This window comes from Engystomops pustulosus, chromosome 1, assembly GCF_040894005.1.
Source record: "Engystomops pustulosus chromosome 1, aEngPut4.maternal, whole genome shotgun sequence".
In the NCBI taxonomy this organism is placed as follows: Eukaryota; Metazoa; Chordata; class Amphibia; order Anura; family Leptodactylidae; genus Engystomops; species Engystomops pustulosus.
The window spans coordinates 203,903,617-203,923,541 of NC_092411.1; the positions used below are offsets into that span (position 1 = coordinate 203,903,617).

The 19,925-nt window shown below is 38.1% G+C and overlaps 1 protein-coding gene across 2 annotated transcripts in view; it reads left to right on the forward strand.

Annotated features, from left to right (window-relative positions):
• BANK1 (B cell scaffold protein with ankyrin repeats 1) overlaps positions 1-19,925 on the forward strand; it is a 242,187-nt gene that overhangs the window by 68,098 nt on the left and 154,164 nt on the right. For both annotated transcript variants that reach the window (XM_072118549.1, XM_072118558.1), the window contains exon 6: positions 4,996-5,107. In XM_072118549.1, coding sequence (XP_071974650.1) covers positions 4,996-5,107 — 112 coding nt within the window. The remainder of the gene's footprint in view (positions 1-4,995; positions 5,108-19,925) is intronic.

Below are 19,925 nucleotides of genomic sequence, written 5' to 3' on the forward strand. Positions count from 1 at the left end.
AATGGCTGGAACCTAATGTTCCCACAGGGAACAAGGTAATAGAACAGATGAAAAAACTCTTTCATACAGAAAGGCTGGATGCAGAACGCTGTAAGTCCAAATTGGCGGGCAAGCTTTTTAAAAAGTGGAGGCTATTCATTGTAAAGTACTTTACCGTACAGGAAAGGGTTGATTTAATGGAACCTTTCACACTGACCCAATGGTATCTTACAGAGCAGCTCAAGGGTACCTTAGCCAGATGGGGACTAATCTAAATTTAAGGGAAGTAAATATGCTAAAAAAAATATATTTTTACCATCTCAAATCTGCTTTGCTTTTAGAGTTCTTAATTCTCTGAAGTCATAATTACTTAAATACGATGCCGTTTATAATAACAAGGTGGAACTTTATTGAAGCAAAGCAGCTAGGAATGTATTGTCTAATAACTCATGTATGCACACATATGTTTTTATGTTAAATGGCCTGCGTGCCAGTCATTTGTTTGTTTGTCTGTTCCTTTATATGCAAATAAAATAAAACTATATATATATATAAAAAAAAAAAAAAGTTAATGAGAAAATAAATTCCCCAAAGATCTGAGCTCTCAGGGACAAAAAATAAAAATAAGCAATAATAAATAAAAGTTAAAAAATGAATAAATAAATAAAAATATATATACCTCAAAAATGGTTTCGTTCCTCCATATATTACCTTATATGTCACGCAGTTACCCAAAAACATACGTGATATATCAAAATTTATGTAGAGTACATAAAGCACATGATTTTTAACCTTTCTTTCAAATTGAAGCCTAAAATTTAGTTTGAAGTAAAAAGTCACACCACAAAAATTAAAAAAATAAATATATTTCTCACCCCAAAAAGCCACATAAATCCCATTGCTAGCCCGAAAAATGAAAAACTTAGGGCTGTTAGAAGAACACTTGCAAAAATAGAAAATTGTGTCCTAAAGACGATAATTACCATAGTCCTTAATAAGTTGAATGATAATTTCACATCCCCCCCCACACCGTACAAGTCAATGTGATCTTGCAACTTTGATGTTTTATTATCTTTTTCACCTCTACTGTAGTTTTAGTGTGGTTTTTCTCTTTCAGTGTTAAAAAAGTGCTCTTAAGCAGGGGCATACATATATATACATATACATATGTAGCAGGAAGGCAGACATCACTAGAGATAACTTCAAACAAGTGACTTTGATCAGTTAAACTCACTGTAGGCAAGATGACTAGTCACTAAGTAACGGAACTGAACTCGGAATGTCAGTTCAGTTCCGCTGCTCAGCGTTAGGGACAGTCATTCCAGCAAGCATATGCAGCAGGTTTCACACATGCATCACATAGAGGGCACATACAATTACTTTAAGGAACAGATGTTAACAACTCCACTGCCCCCTCAGGGACCTGCAATGTGTCACCTAAGGCCCCTTCTTTGCATGATTTCACTGCGTTGCTTTTTGATATTTGTACTAGCAGTGCCTCTAGATCTTCTTCCCATCAAAGCTGTTTCTCTATCCTACCCCTTCAAGTAGTGAAATAAGTACCTTCTTCTGTTCACTGAAGAGATCCTCTTAAATTAACAGCAAAATTGCTTCTCCGTTCCACCAGGGTCTCAGGAGTACTGTACTTGTTACCATGTTCTAATACAGACAGTACTTGAGTTGATAACACCCGACTTACAGATGACCCCTAGTTACAAATCAACCTCTTTGCCCACAGTGAGCTCTGGTCCAGTTTGCTGGTAACTTTAGTCTGCAATATCTGCAATAGTCAACTGTTAGAGTTATCAAAAGATGTCTGCAATGAAGCTTTATTGTTAATCCTTGTTTATGAAAAAATTCTGAAAATCCAATTGTCACAAGCATAAAAAAATTACTTTCTCTGGAGTTACACTTAAAAATAAAAAATTACCAATTGAACTGCCCAAATTCAACAAATCTACAAAACCTATCATGTACATAAGCCAAGGACTGCCTTAGATTCCTACCAGCAGCCCCCCAATAGCTTCCTTTACTTTTTCTATAGGTTGCCCTCCCCATCCCCCTGCACACTTCCCCCTCATTTACCTCCCACACCCTCTCCGATTCTGCTGACCAAAATCGTAATGAGAGCAGGTTATTTCTAGTTGCTGCATGTGTTTCTTTTTCTTCTATATCTATCCACATGTAGAAAACTACCAACCAATTGAGCTAAAATAAAGTGAATTAAAGGATTACTTTAACTAAAATAAATGTGGTTGTATAAAATAAAAATATTAACATTGTAACACTTTCCTGTCAAACAAATATCATCTATAGAGAAAATTGGGCAACCACTTAAAAGAAAATCTGCCATCAAACCAGGCATGGATAAACCAGGGACACTTACTCATAGATCCAGGCCCTGTACCTGTAATAATCTTCTTATCCATGGGCTCCTTCCTTCTAAAATCAATGTTTAAAATAATGCTAAAGAGGTTGTCTAAAAAGCACCAATGGACTGTAAGTATAGGATTTAGCCATGTTTGGATATGCTGCTTTTATAGTCAGAATAATTTATTGCATGGGGCAAATTGAAAAAAGTTCACAAAGTTGTTCAGTTTTATATCAATTAACCTAACTAACGTGTTAATAATAAATGTTAATAAATGTTAATAAAATAATGTAACTTTTACACATACATTGTGCATTATTATTTTCAGGATAGCAGCTTATTAGTGTTAAAATGTAGATTCTAATAAAATGCAATAATTATTGCTTCGATCATATGTACTAGTACTAGTTTCCATCCACTTTCATGGCAATAGTTTTGTTTAGTTGTTTGTGTGACTGCCCTAAAAATAGAAAAGCTGTACATTTCTGAGACAATGTTGGATTTCCCAATGCTAATTATGTCTTTGTCTCTTACGACATAGTTTCCCTAGAAAGGAAAGCAATTTAATAATTATCATGTTGTATTGTGCTTCAGGCCTGCCTTATTAGTTGGTTTTAATATAAAGGCTATTCAAATGCACCACAAACCTGTCAGTGTATCCAGCGACATGTTAAAACTATTGGGCACATTTACTTACCTGTCCACGCCACGATCCTCAATCCGGAATGTCCGACAATCATGGATTGTGCCACGATTCACTACGAGCATGCGCCGGAAATCCTGCATGTGTCCCTTCTGCATGTGTCAGGTCCGGCGGAGTTCACCTTCTTCTTCCCGGTGTATGTAAGTGCATGGCTTGCTACACAATTTAAATGTTAAATAGTCCGAATCAGTCGGACAGCCCGGCCCCCCGATTTGTGTCGCATGAAAGCCGGCGCGAAAATCTCGATCGCGTGCGCCAAAAACCCCTGCTAAATACGCCGCAAAATGGAAACCTCCCTTATCTGGTTTATACTTCAAATAAACCAAAACAACTTACCTTATATACTCGAGTATAAGCCTATTTTTTCAGCACAAAATTTGTGCTCAAAAACCCTAACTCGGCTTATACTCGAGTCAACTAAAAAAATAAAGACAAAACTCACCTTTCTGACGTCACCCGTAGGTCCTCTTCTGTCTGAGACAGTCTGAGACAGAAGAGGACCTATGGGGGATGTCGGAAAGATGAGTACAGTGTTATTTTTTTTCCTACTACAGGGGCTGGGCAGGCTATATGCTACAGGGGCTGGGCAGGCTGTATGCTACAGGGGCTGGCAGACTATATACTGGGAGGCTGTAACCAATGCTTTTCCCACCCTCGGCTTATACTCGAGTCAATAGGTTTTCCCAGTTTTTTGTGTTGAAATTAGGGGTCTCGGCTTATACTCGGGTCGGCTTATACTCGAGTATATACGGTATGTATTCCTTACCAAGATCTGTGTTGAAATGACTAAAAAGAAGACTTTCATTGAACATTATTAGTTCAGTGCATGTATGAACATAACCTAAGATGATATTATTGGAAGCCTGACATAAAATTAAAGAATTGGTTTTATTTACACTGAAACATTTGGAATAACTACAGTGTAAATTCAGATGATATTTATATTTAAACATGAAATCTTTTAACAATTATTAGTTCAAAATATAAGACATTTTGGGAAAACCTATATTAAATGGGATATATAGGACCGCAAAAGCAAACAACCATTATGTGACTTTTTGCTATGCCATTGCTAATATATTCTGTACCAAAACACCAAAATCAAGCATGTAAAAATCAAGGGGACTTACTCATAGATCCAGACAACTTGACTGTGGTAATCTTCTTATAATTGTTATCCGCGGCATTCTTCCTTCTAAAATAAACTTTTAAAATGATGCTAATGACCTTGAAGGACTCCGATAGGTGTTACCCCTCTCCCTACTTTTTCCTTTCTCCCCCTTACTGTGTAATCTAGCAGCAGCAGGTAGTGCAGTAGAGAGGAGACCTGCTCTGCTCAAGTGTAAAAAAACATCACTGAGGGGCTCTAGGAATGCCCCCAGAGCCCCTCAGACTCATTTGCAAAGTTAATTTTAGAAGGAAGGAAGCCATGGATAACAAATTTAAGAAGAGTCACGTCGTCTGGATTTATGAGTAAGTGATCCTGGTTTATTATGATTGATTTTGTTGGTACGCTTTCTTTAAGCATTTTTGAACATTACATCATTTGCATCCTGTATATGTTACCAGGTTGTTCCTCTGCAGGCTTCTACTGGGTAAAATCAGTCTTAGCTACTGTTACCTCCTGCTCACTTAGCCACATCCTTTCTTCATGGAATTTCTATACAAGGTGCCACCTCAGTGAGCTTTTATCTACCTTGCTAGAAAGATGGAATTCGGTAGCAATTTCAGAATGGAAACTATTTGATGAAGGAGTGAGAGTGGCAAGGAGTGAGAACGAGAGGAGCTAAAAAGCATTTTCTATTAAAAAATCCATGTGGCAATGTAACTATGTGACCATACTTTGCCATATTTGTTATCATGTCTTGATAGCTATGTTGGACATTTTATGAGCTTCTTATTGTTACATGTGCTTATTTATGTTGTACCTTATTGATTTTAGGCTTTTAATGTGTATACCTTGGAAGATCTTGATAAGGTTCTGGTGAAATCACTAAAGAACAAAATTTCCTCATGTAGCTACAACCTTCCAGAGTTTAGTCAACACAAAATAGGTAAGTAATAATCTATATTTATTTATATATTCTTGTTTAATAGAAATTACTTTGGTTATACAACAGTCACTTAAACCAAAGAGTGCAGTGCATTAGTCCGGCAACATTAACCCTTGGTATGGTGATTCAAAATGAATACTGTGTTATTGGATGGGCATGTTGTACCCAACTGTGTAGTTGCTCCTGTTCATGTGTGTCTTGCCAATATAATAATAAAAATAATTCCTTTATTTATATAGCGCATACAGAGCTTGCCAAATTGGTCCCTGTCCCCATGGGGCTCACAATCTAATCAACCTACCAGTATGTTTTGGAGTGTGGGAGGAAACCCACTCATACAAACTCATTGCAGATGACTAGAACCCAGCGCTTCAAGGCTGTAATGCCAACCACTAAGCCACTGTGAATATGCTACCATATACACTCACCGGCCACTTTATTAGGTACACCTGTCCAACTGCTCGTTAACACTTAATTTCTAATCAGCCAATCACATGGCGGCAACTCAGTACATTTAGGCATGTAGACATGGTCAAGACAATCTCCTGCAGTTTAAACCGAGCATCAGTATGGGGAAGAAAGGTGATTTGAGTGCCTTTGAACGTGGCATGGTTGTTGGTGCCAGAAGGGCTGGTCTAAGTATTTCAGAAACTGCTGATCTACTGGGATTTTCACGCACAACCATCTCTAGGGTTTACAGAGAATGGTCCGAAAAAGAAAAAACATCCAGTGAGCGGCAGTTCTGTGGGCGGAAATGCCTTGTTGATGCCAGAGGTCAGAGGAGAATGGGCAGACTGGTTTGAGCTGATAGAAAGGCAACAGTGACTCAAATCGCCACCCGTTACAACCAAGGTAGGCAGAAGAGCATCTCTGAACGCAGAGTACATCAAACTTTGAGGCAGATGGGCTACAGCAGCAGAAGACAACACCGGGTGCCACTCCTTTCAGCTAAGAACAGGAAACTGAGGCTACAATTTGCACAAGCTCATCGAAATTGGACAGTAGAAGATTGGAAAACTGTTGCCTGGTCTGATGAGTCTCGATTTCTGCTGCGACATTCGGATGGTAGGGTCAGAATTTGGCGTCAACAACATGAAAGCATGGATCCAACCTGCCTTCTATCAATGGTTCAGGCTGGTGGTGGTGGTGTCATGGTGTGGGGAATATTTTCTTGGCACTCTTTGGGCCCCTTGGTACCAATTGAGCATCGTTGCAACGCCACAGCCTACCTGAGTATTGTTGCTGACCATGTCCATCCCTTTATGACCACAATGTACCCAACATCTGATGGCTACTTTCAGCAGGATAATGCGCCATGTCATAAAGCTGGAATCATCTCAGACTGGTTTCTTGAACATGACAATGAGTTCACTGTACTCAAATGGCCTCCACAGTCACCAGATCTCAATCCAATAGAGCATCTTTGGGATGTGGTGGAACGGGGGATTCGCATCATGGATGTGCAGCCGACAAATCTGCGGCAACTGTGTGATGCCATCATGTCAATATGGACCAAAATCTCTGAGGAATGCTTCCCGCACCTTGTTGAATCTATGCCATGAAGAATTGAGGCAGTTCTGAAGGCAAAAGGGGGTCCAACCCGTTACTAGCATGGTGTACCTAATAAAGTGGCCGGTGAGTGTAAATACATATATACATACATTTAGAGGCCTTTAATGTAGGATCATGGTTTAATGTTCAGTACCACACTTCATCTGTTCTGATCAGTACAGAGATGCACAACATAGATCTGAAAAGTTGCTCATACAAGAAAAAAAAAGTTAAGAAACTGTAAATGAGGTCAAATTGCTGTTTGATGATAAACTCTAAGTAATGGCTCAGTGGAAGACTATAAAATTAGCTTGAGGCACACAGTATTTCCATCAAATGTGTTGTGTAATGAATTGACTCAGAAGTAGGAAGCATTAATGGCTGAAGATTTGCTTTGAATGGTTTGCTCAGAATAGCATCTCTACATATGTTCAGTTTCCCGTATTTACACAAAACATAAAGGCTTTTAGGGTCAACAGTGATAATTATATAGAATTATAGAGTAAAAATCTAACAAAACTGATTGTAAATATTGTCCCTTCACTGCTTCAAAACACTAGGAAATTTCTATGTGCTATCCTATCAGGAACCGCTATGCACTGCTAATCGCTATTACAACTGAATGCAACAAAAGATTTGAATTCAATTGTTAACCTGTTTGTTTGATGTAGATATGAACATTTAAAAGTACATTGCATCTGAACTTCATATATATATATATATGTATATATATATATATATATACAGGTGGTCCCCTACTTAAGAACACTCGACTTACATACGACCCCTAGTTACAAACGGACCTCTGGATGTTGGTAATTTATTGTGCTTTAGTCCTAGGCTACAGTAAACAGCCATAACAGTTATCAAAGGTGTCTATAATGAAGCTTTACTGTTAATATTGATTCTTATGACAACCCAACATTCTTAAAATCCAATTGTCACAGAGACCAAAAAAGTTCTGGCTGGGATTACAATGATAAAATATACAGTTCCGACTTACATGCGAACTCAACTTAAGAACAAACCTACAGACCCTATCTTGTATGTAACCCGGGGACTACCTGTATATATATACAATATTTTGTGGTATAGACTTCAAGTGTTTTAAAGTTTCAAAAATAGGATATTTGTAACTTTTTGGATTGTATTGGCACAAAATAGTTTTGTATTGCATTATATTTTATACCACTCACTCCATTTTTGTAGAGAAAAACTAACTTTTTAGCAAACATTAAATTAAATTGACTACAAGAAAATATCTTTCTAAACCCCTTGGGGTATTCCTACGGAGACAAGATTCTTAAATATATTCAGATAACAAAATAACACATTCTCTAATTCAGTGTTATTAACAATAATACAGCATTTCACAGACAGGTGAGCCCTGCTATTTACAATTTTGTTGGTTCCTAAATCCGACTGTAAATCTTCTGACTATGGTTTGGCAATTCCCTCTAGCTTATCCTACATTGCAACAGAAGGGGGAAGGGTAGAAGGCAGACAGCACAATATAGACACAGGCACCTAATGGTTCAGTTGTGTTTGTACTTCTAGCAGCGTGGAGATGACACAGCAGTTGCTCTACAAACAAAATAAGCTCTGGATCCCAGGGGAGACGGTGACATTGCAGTGCTGACTCAGTAGTAGCAGAGCTGAATGTCTATCTCATGACTCTGATCTTTCTCATCTCTCTATTTCTATGTGTCAGATACTAGTAGACTGTTTAGAAGCTAAATAAATAAGTGAAGATAAACCTGTACCCTCATAATCTAAGCACATTGTCAGGACACATCATCTCACAGCACAGAGGAATCATGAAGTGTCCCCTGAGTTATAGTATCTAAAACAGCAATAAAACGGTAAAATTGCAAAGTGAGGGGTCAAAAGTGATCTTTATTGTGTAAACATCACTAGGGGATTAAAATTTGAGAACCTTCTTTCATGGGCAAACCCCTTCAGGACACAGCTCATTTCACCTTTGAGACATTTTGCACTTTTGTGCTTTATTAAGAAAATGTAGTTGCAATTTTTTAAGATAATTTCATTTGCCATTATTCTAGAGATCTATTCATATTTATATGGCTTTGAAAAGATCTGGTTATTAGAAACTCCCCATAATTTACCCCATTTTAAATCTGCAACCCTAAACCTATTGTTAACCCTCAGATTCTAACATGTATTAAAACAAAATGGAAGTTTTTTATGGGATTTACAAGTTTTGACAAGATGTATATTTTGCTCTAAAATGTACACATTCATTTATGATAAAAGAAGCATGGTGATACCTCATATGTGGATAGAAAAAAAACACTTTATGGGCCTATAAGAGGGAACAGAAGGGAAGAAGAGCTATAGAGCGTTTAGAGGGCAGATTTTGGTGACTTTATTTTCAGATGCCATGGCCCATTTGAAAAGTTTGTCTGGTACTAGAACAGTAGAAACCCCCAACAAATGACCATATTTGTGAAACTACACCACTCACAGAATTTACCATGGGTATATTGAGCATTTTATCAACAACGATGTTTCATAGAAATGATTAGCCCAAATGAATGAATTAGTTTTCTTCCAAAAACATTGCTTTGGTCCCCAAATTGCTACATTTACATGGTGTTGAAGAAAAAAATTACCCCATAGTTTGTTGACAAGTTTCTCTAGAATGCAGTAATGTAGGGGCAGGGCTTGGAATGGAAGGTTATTTAGAGGACAGATTTAGCAGGAAAAGATTTAGGTGCTATGTCGCATTTGTTGAGCCCCTAAGATAATAGCAAAGAAAAAACCTTCAAAGAGTGACCTTGCAATACCCAATGGATTAAATTTTATTCTAACAGTGGAAAAAAGAGTTGTTGGTGCTTACACACTTAGTTGCTGGATATCTAAGGCACTTGGTGTGGGTCCAATGCCTAAAAAATCTGCACTGACAAAAGTGAGGATTTTTTAATGAATTTTTCTTATTAAACTTTGCTTACTTTTTTATGGGAGGAGAATGCAAATAAAATGTTTTCTGTAATTGATATCTTTTATACACTATTGCATAGATAACATGCTACTTATGTTCTATGGGTCAGTACAATGAAGGTGATAACCCATTTTTATAGCGTTTTATGTTAACCTAAATATATAACCCGTATATACTCGAGTATAAGCCGACCCAAGTTTAAGCCGAGGCCCCTAATTTTACCACAAAAACCTGGTAAAACCTATATTTTGGGGTTTCAGCACATTTTTTGGTGCTGAAAAACTAGGCTTATACTCGAGTATATCTGTGTTATGTAAAGTTATCTAAATTCCATTATGATAGCTGTCTTGCTGTGGTGTCAGATTGCATAGAGTATTTATGTAGAGGGAGAGGAAGCAGGGACTTGCACCAGTTTAGTATTCTTACAGCAGCTTTGAGAGTGAAGCAACTTTACAGAAATACACATCAGAAGGTATATGTTAGAACATGACAGCTGACTATAGTCAACTACTGATTTCTTAAGAGTTTTTCAAAAATTTGGCTACACCTAAAATTTCAAAAGTTTTGGAAGAAAAAAAATCCACCTGTGGCTGCAGCAGTCACATATTCATCACAAGATTTCGGATTACTACACAAAAGATAACATGGTAGTAGACATTTTATGGTGTGTGCTTTCACTTGTGTAGGGTGGATGTCCCATACATGCAGACAGACAGAAGGATCCCCTGTATATGACAATGTTTACATATGGCAGCTTCAGTTAAGTGAGCATTATAGGCTTGTTTAGCGGTTTCATAATTTCTTTTATTTTTCCAGAATAAGAGGAAGTTCTCAATGCACAAACACTGAGGGAGCTGGAGGGAGGGTGAGACAGTGTAACGTTCTGTAAAGCTAGATAATAAAGGGGCTAAGGTAGCCCTCAGGCTTAATAGCATAATTTTAAAAGTTGATCTTTGAAAGAAGGAAGCCATAAATAACAAATATAAAAAGATTACCACAGTCACGGTACCTGGTTTTATCAGTGAATGTGGTTTATTGTGCTTGATTTTGACGGTAGACTTCCTTTAAAAGTGGTTGTAACCACCCACCTCTCGCAATAAAAAATGAAAATAACTTTTATATTGAATCAGTTTATTCGTAAACATTTAACAATAAACAAAACAATAGACATTACATCCTTCGAACAATGTAATTATTGCCATTACTGAATGACATACGAAGAAAAGAATAGTATAGAATGTGGCTGGGCACATAGAGATATTAGTCAGTGAAAGGGAAAGATCTTTTTTCTACACTTGGTCTTTTGACCCTAAAACTTTGCAAGGCATCTAGTGATAAGAGATGGGTGACTGAGATGCTATGATCCCTAAGATACGACAACCTTATAGGAGGTATCCGTATCCTCCCGCTGTTCTAAGGTGTTGCATGATGGCGGCTATAGACATCTCAAAAAGAAGGAAAGAAAGACAGCAATCAAAAAAAACCTGCACATGAGTTCAAATAGTTGGGTGCTCGCAGCCAAAGGTTCTGCTTGAGAAAGATTCATTGTGAATCGAAACGTCGCGAATTCTATGCCTTCTATGTAAATAAAGCCTTTATACTTTGGATTTTCCGGCATGCTGTGGCTTCCTCCATCGATGGCTATAGACATCTGCCACTGTGAATGAACTCTAGCTAGCTGCCATTTTCTATGTTGAGAGTCTAAGCATCCAATGAGCTTCTCACTGACCTGGAGTCGTAGTATGGACAGCTGCCCCTTTCACAATGATTCTAGTGCCTCTTGTCAATAGGCTATTAATATGGAAAACTTAGAACAAAACCAACAGGTAACCACTCTATAGACACATAAATTAGGAAAAGCACACTAGGGAGGGGGAAAAGAGATCCAAAAGAGAGTAATAAAATGGGCAAATTTGTTTTAGAAAATCAAAGACACAAGGGTTGCATGGTTGCTTGGGTTCAAATAGAACCCTGAACCCCGGAGAATCTGTAAACTCTAGCCTTGGGACCCACACCTTCAGATATCCCTCTTATGCATCCAGCTCCACTACTATCAATTCCTCCATGCAAGACAAAATCAACATCTCTTGAGCCCATTCCGTTACGGGCAGGCTGTGGAGCATCAGTGTCGGGGGATCACTGCTCTAGCTGCGATCAGGCAGAACCACAGAAGACTTTTCTTTTGTAGACCTATAGGACCCGGAATGTGGTTGCTGCTTACTTGTGATCTGCATATATGCTGCAAACACCTGATCCCAGAACGTCTGGAAGCGCAGGTCCACCAGATATGCAACATGTGTCTTCGCTCTGTGCAAAAGTGCCAACAGGAGTACGAGACAGATGGAAAGGCTGTGTGGAGTACTGCTGGTACCAAGTACCATCTTGACACGATCTTGTATTCCTGCACATGCAGAAGACACTTTGTGGGTGAAAAGGAAAAAGCGCTGCCGTTCCTCCTCTGATTTAGGTTTACCCAACTCCCTCTCCCAGTTCCTACCAAATGAAAGCTGATATATCTGAGCCGTGGGATAAAAGTGAATAAATCTGTGAGATGACATGTGTTGAAGGGGAATCTGACCTAAACATGCCCTTGAACTCTGTGGGTTTTGGGAATATCGGCATGAGTGGGCTAAATTTGCTTTACAGATAAGCAATCTCCATGTTTTTAGTTTGTCCTGCAATAATGAAAATAACTTTTAATAAGAATTAAAACACCAAATGAGTAAAAGGAATATGCAACTGGAGCAGCACAAGATCTTTAATGGCTATTTAAGAATTACATCTTTTATTCTTTTATACAACCGCTTAAGACTAAACAAAAAACAGCAAGATCATCAGTGTCCCATTAGAAACAATATTTTTTATTTTGGGAGGAAAGCTATCTGTATCAGTGTCTTTTTCAATTTACTCTAATAGATTGAGGAAATGCTGACTGTTCCTGTGATTTAATCTCGTCCGGCAGTTTTAGTAGCTGCCTGTGAGATGTATTCACCACACCTGTCTCTCTGCAGCCAGGCTCTGGACCAGAAAGAGTTAACAACATGTGACTGTGATGTGCCTCCTCCTACCACCTGTTATCTCCGTATTATAAATATCCTGCTCACAGCTAATTCCTTGCTGTCCGGTGTGGTTTGCTGTAGTCTTAATGTTGATGCTTTTTCAGTTGTGACCTGAACTGTTTACCACCCCCTTGTATGTCTCTGCTTGATTGTCTTCTTAAGTGTCTGCACAGTAATCTAGGAAGGGATTGTCTTTGTAGACAATGTAAAAATAGGATACACAAAGGCAACCAGGCAGGGCCATTGGGGGACTGGAGCTAGGGGCTCACTGTCCTGTCTGTTGTCTCTATTTACAGTGTCCCCACTATGCTAAACTCATACTGGGTCCTGGCATGTGTACAGAGATGCTATAGAGGATGCAGGGCCAGAATTAGACAAAAACTTTTGAAGAGAGGGATGAGACCATTTTTCCTATCTGTTCTGACAGGGAATGTTTGGTCAATTTTTAATAAAATGGATGAACTGCATTCTATGTTGACCGATAAGACATTGTTAGCCATGTTTCAGTAAAACAGATCTATCAGCACTTAGCTATGTGAAAATATCCTTGATAATGTTCTATCATTACCTGCTTTTGCTGTGGTAAGGGTGGATAGGAACAGCGCAAGTGGTAAAAAAAAAGTGGTGGATTAATGGTCTACATCAATGCCACCTAGTGTCATGGTAACCATTTTACAGTACACAGTAAAATGTGTTCACCAGACATAGAGTTGCTAGCATTAGTTTTAAGACCAGGTTATCTACTGAGAGATTTCCAGGCTGTGATTGTGGTATTAGTTTATATTCCACCATCAGGAAATGGAGCCATAGCCAATGAGTTGCTATCATCGGAAGTGGGCGTTTTACAGAGTCAATATACAGATGCTCTTTTTTTAGTAACAGGAGTAACTCCTGTACTACCAAAATTTGAGCAATATATAACGGTGCCAACACAAGGTGAAATGTTTTGTTTGCAAATGCTGCTAGTACCTACAAGCCAGTCTTGATGGCGCCTCTAGGCTGTTTGGATCACAATTTTATATACCTCCGGCCGACGTATTGCCCAGTAAGGTAACAGTGTCCCGCTGTTACCAGAACTATGTGTCAGTGGTCAGACTCTGTTCTTGAAGAACTAAGGGCCTGTTTTGAAAACACAGACTGGGGCATATTTCTGGACAACTGTAAGGAGAACATAGATGGCTGTGTGCACATTACAGATTACATCAATTTTTGCGTAAAAAATACAGTGACTGAGAAAACTATAAAATTATATCAAAATAACAAACCATGAATTCAGAATGAAAACATTTACTTGCAATCAGGCAAGTAAAGCAGTCAGGCTTTTTGTAATAAGGATGAAGCTAGTTTTCAAGTGGTGTCTAAGGAGGTCAAACAAAAAATTAAAGAATGTAAGATACAGTATAGGGACAAATTAGAGAGAAAATTGTCTGAGGGTGACTCCAGGGAAGTATGGAAAGGTCTGGAAACAATAACAGGGTTACCATCTAAATCTGGGCAAGTAGACGGTAGTATGAAACTGGCTGAAGAATTAAATAGTTTTTTCAATAGATTTACACTAGAGGCTGGTGCGGGTTGTGATATGCAGAGAGAAGTTGGCCCATCTGGACCGGTTAAAGGTCAGAGAAATCTAGTGGTTGCCGAAAAGGCAGTGGGTGCCATTGGTATCATAGAAATGGGGGAGGTCCAAAAACAGCTTAAAAGAATCAAATTGAGAAAGGCATCTGGTTCGTACATGTTGTTAAGAATTGAGCCCACTGTGCACAAGAATTTAGACACTGCATACATACCAAAATTATGGAAGACAACCACTATAGACCCCTTGAGTTAGGTTAGGATGCCAATAAATTTGAATGATTACAGACCAATTGCCTTAAGGGGTTTTCCGGTTATAAAAATGTACTTAGGGCCGGGCTGGGGTGGGCTATTTAAAAATAATAAACGTGTACTTAACTCCTCTGGCGCTGCAGATGTCCCACGCCAGGGGCATCTGATCTGTGTGCCGTTTGTTTACAAGGGCGGCTGGAAGCTCCCATCCGACACCATCTCCCAGCGCTTACAACGCTGAGAGATAGGGACGGATGGGAGGATACGGGAACATCGCCAGCCGGAAACACCCTGTGCCCGGCTTCTGTGCCCCTGTAAACAAACATGGGCATGGATAAAACGGACCACGGCGCCGCCGGAGGAGGTAAGTACACGTTTATTATTTTTAAATAGCCCGTCCCAGCCAGGCCATAAGTAACTTTTTATAACTCGATAACCCCTTTAACGGCACTTATTATGAAAGTGCAGTGGACCCACTCCCATTTGCCTATCGGCCGGGCCTAGGGACTGATGCTGAATTGCTATATTTACTAGAAAGGGTCTATTCTATCGTGTCACAGCGCCTAGCGGATAAATTGGAAAATTTATCTGTGGACCAGAGAACACAAGGGGTCACTGGTCAGGTGAAGTTTTGTCCTGCGTTGGAGTTCCACAGGGGACAGTTCTCTCGCTGTTTTTTGTTCTCTGTTTATACAGCAGACTTTCGCAGAAATGACAAACCGAATGTTTTGTACAAAAATACTCAGATGACACGATTTTGGTGGGACTGCTAAAAGATGGTGGAGACATGGGGTACAGGACTTCTATGGGAGAATTTTTCGGTGTGCGATAAATAGCTTAAAGTCAAATCTTTCAAAAACTAAAGAAATCATAGTTTATTTTGCAAGAAATAAGAGGTACTGGATTGAACCATTAGTTGTAGATGGCGTGGAAATTTAACGCGTGAAGGATTATCTAGGTTTAATGATTGATGATAAATGGCAGTCTCAAGTAGATCATGCATATAGGAAGGCAACAGGGAATTTTTCTTCCTATGATCATTAAGAGCTTTTGCTGTTAAAAATAGTCTCCTGAGTACTCAGTCGGTAGTACTGAGTTCAATACTATACGGGGTATGTTCTTGGGGCCCCTGTTCGTCTGCTGGAGACCTATGTTAGTGAAAAAATGGTGAAAAAATTGAACCATGGGAGAGTGTGCTCCTCTGTCGTTACTTAAGAAATTTATCTGCACGATAACCATGTGACTCACCCACTGCACAACCAACTACAATTGCAGAGAACCAGTTTTAATTGCAGACTTAAAGAAATTAGAATAAGGACAGATAGATATAAAAAATCATTTGTGCCGAGTACTTTCCATTTGTTAAATATGAAAAATGTGGTGTAATATATGGGTTAAAATTGGTGGTCGCAGATCTAGTTGTTATATGTATTGTATAAGAGTATAGGTGCTCGACCTGAGTATTAAGTGAGCGGTATAGGATGGGCTGATTTTTTTTTTTTCCATTTTTTTAAAGTATTGATCTTTTTACTTTATTTTATATAATTGTCTGTTTAACCGGTTGTGACATATTCTTATCCCCTCTTTGGGGGACAATAAAAAATTTATTATTACTATTATTATTAAATGGATTCTTAAATTGATTCTTCCAATAAGTGTTCATTTTCAATTTCCAAACTTTTTAAAGACTTTAAAAGCTCATGTTGTAAATAAAGAAATGGCTCTTATATATAATATATATAGCATATTTCTACTCAATTTCTTTCTCTTCTCTTTTCCATTCCTCCATTGTCTTTGTTCTCTCACACTGGTATAAATTATAAGCTTTCCACCCCCTTCTTTCATGATTATAAGCTTCTCATAATTAATTACGTACATTAGAAATTAGTGAACAGAGGCAAAACAACTTAAAAAAGATATAGAAAAAAACACTGAGAAAATGTTGTATTAATGTCCAAGAAGCATAATGATTATGAGCAAATGAGACACCTTGTGCTTGTTAAATTATCCTTCCCTCTACTTCCTTCTATCATCTCCTATCCTGGTTACAAGAATATTTGCTTGACAACTATTATATATACACTGAGTACAAAGTAAACAAAAGAATAAATCTTAGCGTTCCAATAACAGTGTGCGTTATAGTCTATTCATAAAGAATAAATCTTAGCACTCCAATAACAGGATTCTTTCTCTTCTCCTCATAAATATGCAGTAATTCTATTACCAATATTCATGGCGGGTTTGCTTTATATTTTCAGACTTTGCTTCAGCAATAGGAGAAAGTTGGGTTTTCAAGGCCAATACATCCCAGTCATAACATCATTTTCATTCATTCCGGGTCACAGGAGAGAAATAGAAAGAAGCATGAGTTTACATTCACTATATTGTAACAATTACAGTGGCTATTGATTATTCCAGGAAAAATCCTGAAATGCAACAATTCTTAATCTGTCAAACTGTGATAAGCCCAGGACTTCTAAGTGCTTCTGGTCCGATTGCTTCTGTTTAATTAACATTCTTTGAATTATTGATCACTCATTGAGATGTTACTGGCCACTTCCTTGCTACTGTGGAGTAATGTGGAGCAACAGGCAAGATATCTATCTAACAAATGTTCACATTACTAGCAGATGTAAAACATTTATGCAGATTGTAATAGATTATGTTCACCTGGAATCCAGCCCGTATAAACCGGTATGTTTGTAGTACAGTAATTTCACCTTTCCCTTCGTGAAGTGGTTTACATGGTTGAGAATCATCATTAAAGTAAACTTTCAGATTATATATTTTTTAAAATCAGAGTACAGGCGGTCCCCTACTTAAGGACACCCGACTTACAGACAACCCATAGTTACAGACAGACCCCTCTGACCTCTGGTGAAGTCTCTGGATGCTTTACTATAGTCCCAGACTGCAACGAACAGCTGTAGGGTGTCTGTAATGAAGCTTTATTGGTAATCCTTGGTCCCATTACAGCAAAAAAATTTAAGTTTAAGTTTAGTTTAAACTCCAATTGTCACTGGGGCCAAAATTTTTTTTGTCTGGATCAACAATTATAAAATATACAATTTTCGACTTACATACAAATTCAACTTAAGAACAAACCTCCAGACCTTATCTTGTACGTAACCTGTAATATAATAAATTTTACAAAAGTGGCAAAATGCTGCGGGTCCAGTTAGGATGATAAGTGATCCTTACACAATGACTTATACAAAATTGGAAAGGTTGTGGAAATCAGATTACCTGCAGTTAAACACTTGTCACCTACCGATGAGCGGATGTTGAGAGCTGCTACTCTATGATTATATAGTGTACAGTGCATGTCCCATCCCATGTCCCAACTCTCTGGAAATGAAAAAGCAATCCATAAAGCAGACTTAGCTATATCATTGGAACCTGGGGATCAGAGTAACCCCACATTAACATCCTCCAATAACCTTTGGATCAGAACTATGCATTAGACCATCCCGTCTGCAACTTTGTACCTCACAGTGGCCAATGGTCACACAATTTTGATGGTTATCATCAGACTGAACAGCCATGCCGTTATTGGTCTATTTGTAACTTTGAACTGTGGACGACGGCAATGTGTAATACACATTGGGGAATCTGTCATCTCAATGCATGCTGTTCTTTTCAATCAGTAGGTAGTCTTTACTGGCACCAGTACTTACGGTATATTGCAGTGATGGCGAACCTTTTGGAGCTGGAGTGCCCAAACTTCAACTTAAAGCCACTTATTTATTGCAAAGTGCCAGCACAGCAATTTAAGCAGTAATTTTTTTCTCCTTTTTCTTTGACAATTTTCAATCGTTCAGCCTCCTAAGGACACCAACATAGTTGAAAGGAGGAGGGCAAATTCGTCTATCATTGTAGGAAGATTCTGTAGGAAGATTCTTTGAGTCCTGTCTGGTGAACTTCATTCTGGGGTAATGGCCTAGGTGCCCACTGAGAGGGCTCCGAGTGCCGCTTCTGGCACCAGTGCCATAGGTTCGCCACCACTGGTATATTGGGTTACTGTTTCCCACTTTGGGCTTTGAAACACTTAAAAAACTGCAGCTCATGTCATGCAAATTTATTTATACTGTATGTCCTAAATGATACTTTGTGTACTGCACACCAGCTGCAACTTGAATAAGACAGATTTTTATTAAAATGGCATCCATGTAACCTTCGTGACGCCCGGGATGTAGATATATTAAAACACTGAAATGTGCATTTTTGCACCAAAAAGTCTGTCAGAAGACTGTAATGGTGGAAATTTTTGTGGCAAATGTGTTGCAATTACAGACACTTGCCATTGTTGGCAAAAAAACACTCACTCCAGACCCTTTAGAGTTGTGATAAATTCCCACTTTTGATATGTGGTGTACTCACCCTTAACTTGTTGTTGCTGTAAGATTTTAATTATTTGTCTAGTAAAGTATAACTTTTATATTCACTCCAGTTCTTGCACTGACTTTTGTCTTTTCCCATAGCCCTGTTAACACTTATCTATCATTCCATTCTATTATTATAGATTCCATATTATATTTAATTTATTCAATTTCTATCCATTTGCAAGTGTAGAGTACTTTTAAAATATTAGTAAGATATGTTTTCTATGTGTGTTAAAGAGAGTTCTATAAAAATGTTGAGACTTTAATGAAATTGATTCCTACAGTAACAAAGATAATCTAGTATATATATAAAAATACATTATACAGTGGAAGGGAATCACATGAGAAAAATATTGCTTGCATAAAGAAATGCACAGTACACTATTAATGGCGTGGCTTGACTTAATAAGGCATGAAAAATAAAAAGGAAAGGTTAACTGAAACACTTTATTACCAGCTATATATGTGATGCACTGTGCACAACATGACACTATAAAATACAGGAATTATATAAAGGATATAAACAAAACTAGAAGTATATAAAACAGACAAATCATACAAGTCTATGGCCAGTTGCTTAGCAACTATACACAAGGCTAATGTCGTGTCACTCATGTCAGCAGACAAAAGGATTTCCGATCGAATAAAAACATAAACAGATACAATTTTATGAGAAAAGTCACTATCCCCTCCCAAATGTATTGCATGCAGAGATAGCTGTCAATCACTGATAGAACCTCCTCCCTAAGCAGAATAGATTAGATCACACTGCCTTTCAATAGGACAGATTTACTTATTTGTTTGTAACATACTTACCATCTTTTAGAAACTGTATTCTGGGAGAAAAAGTATGAGAAGCCACTCATTTTTTGATGATACACCCTAATTTTTGTCCCCACTCACTCAGGTAAGACATCCTAACTAGAAAAAATGAGTAACCACATTCAATTAGTATCCCAAAAAGTTCATCTTTTATCTTGTTTAAAAATCACAATGTAAGCCATAGGGTAGAAAAATTAATCATTAGGAAAAGTACCTCT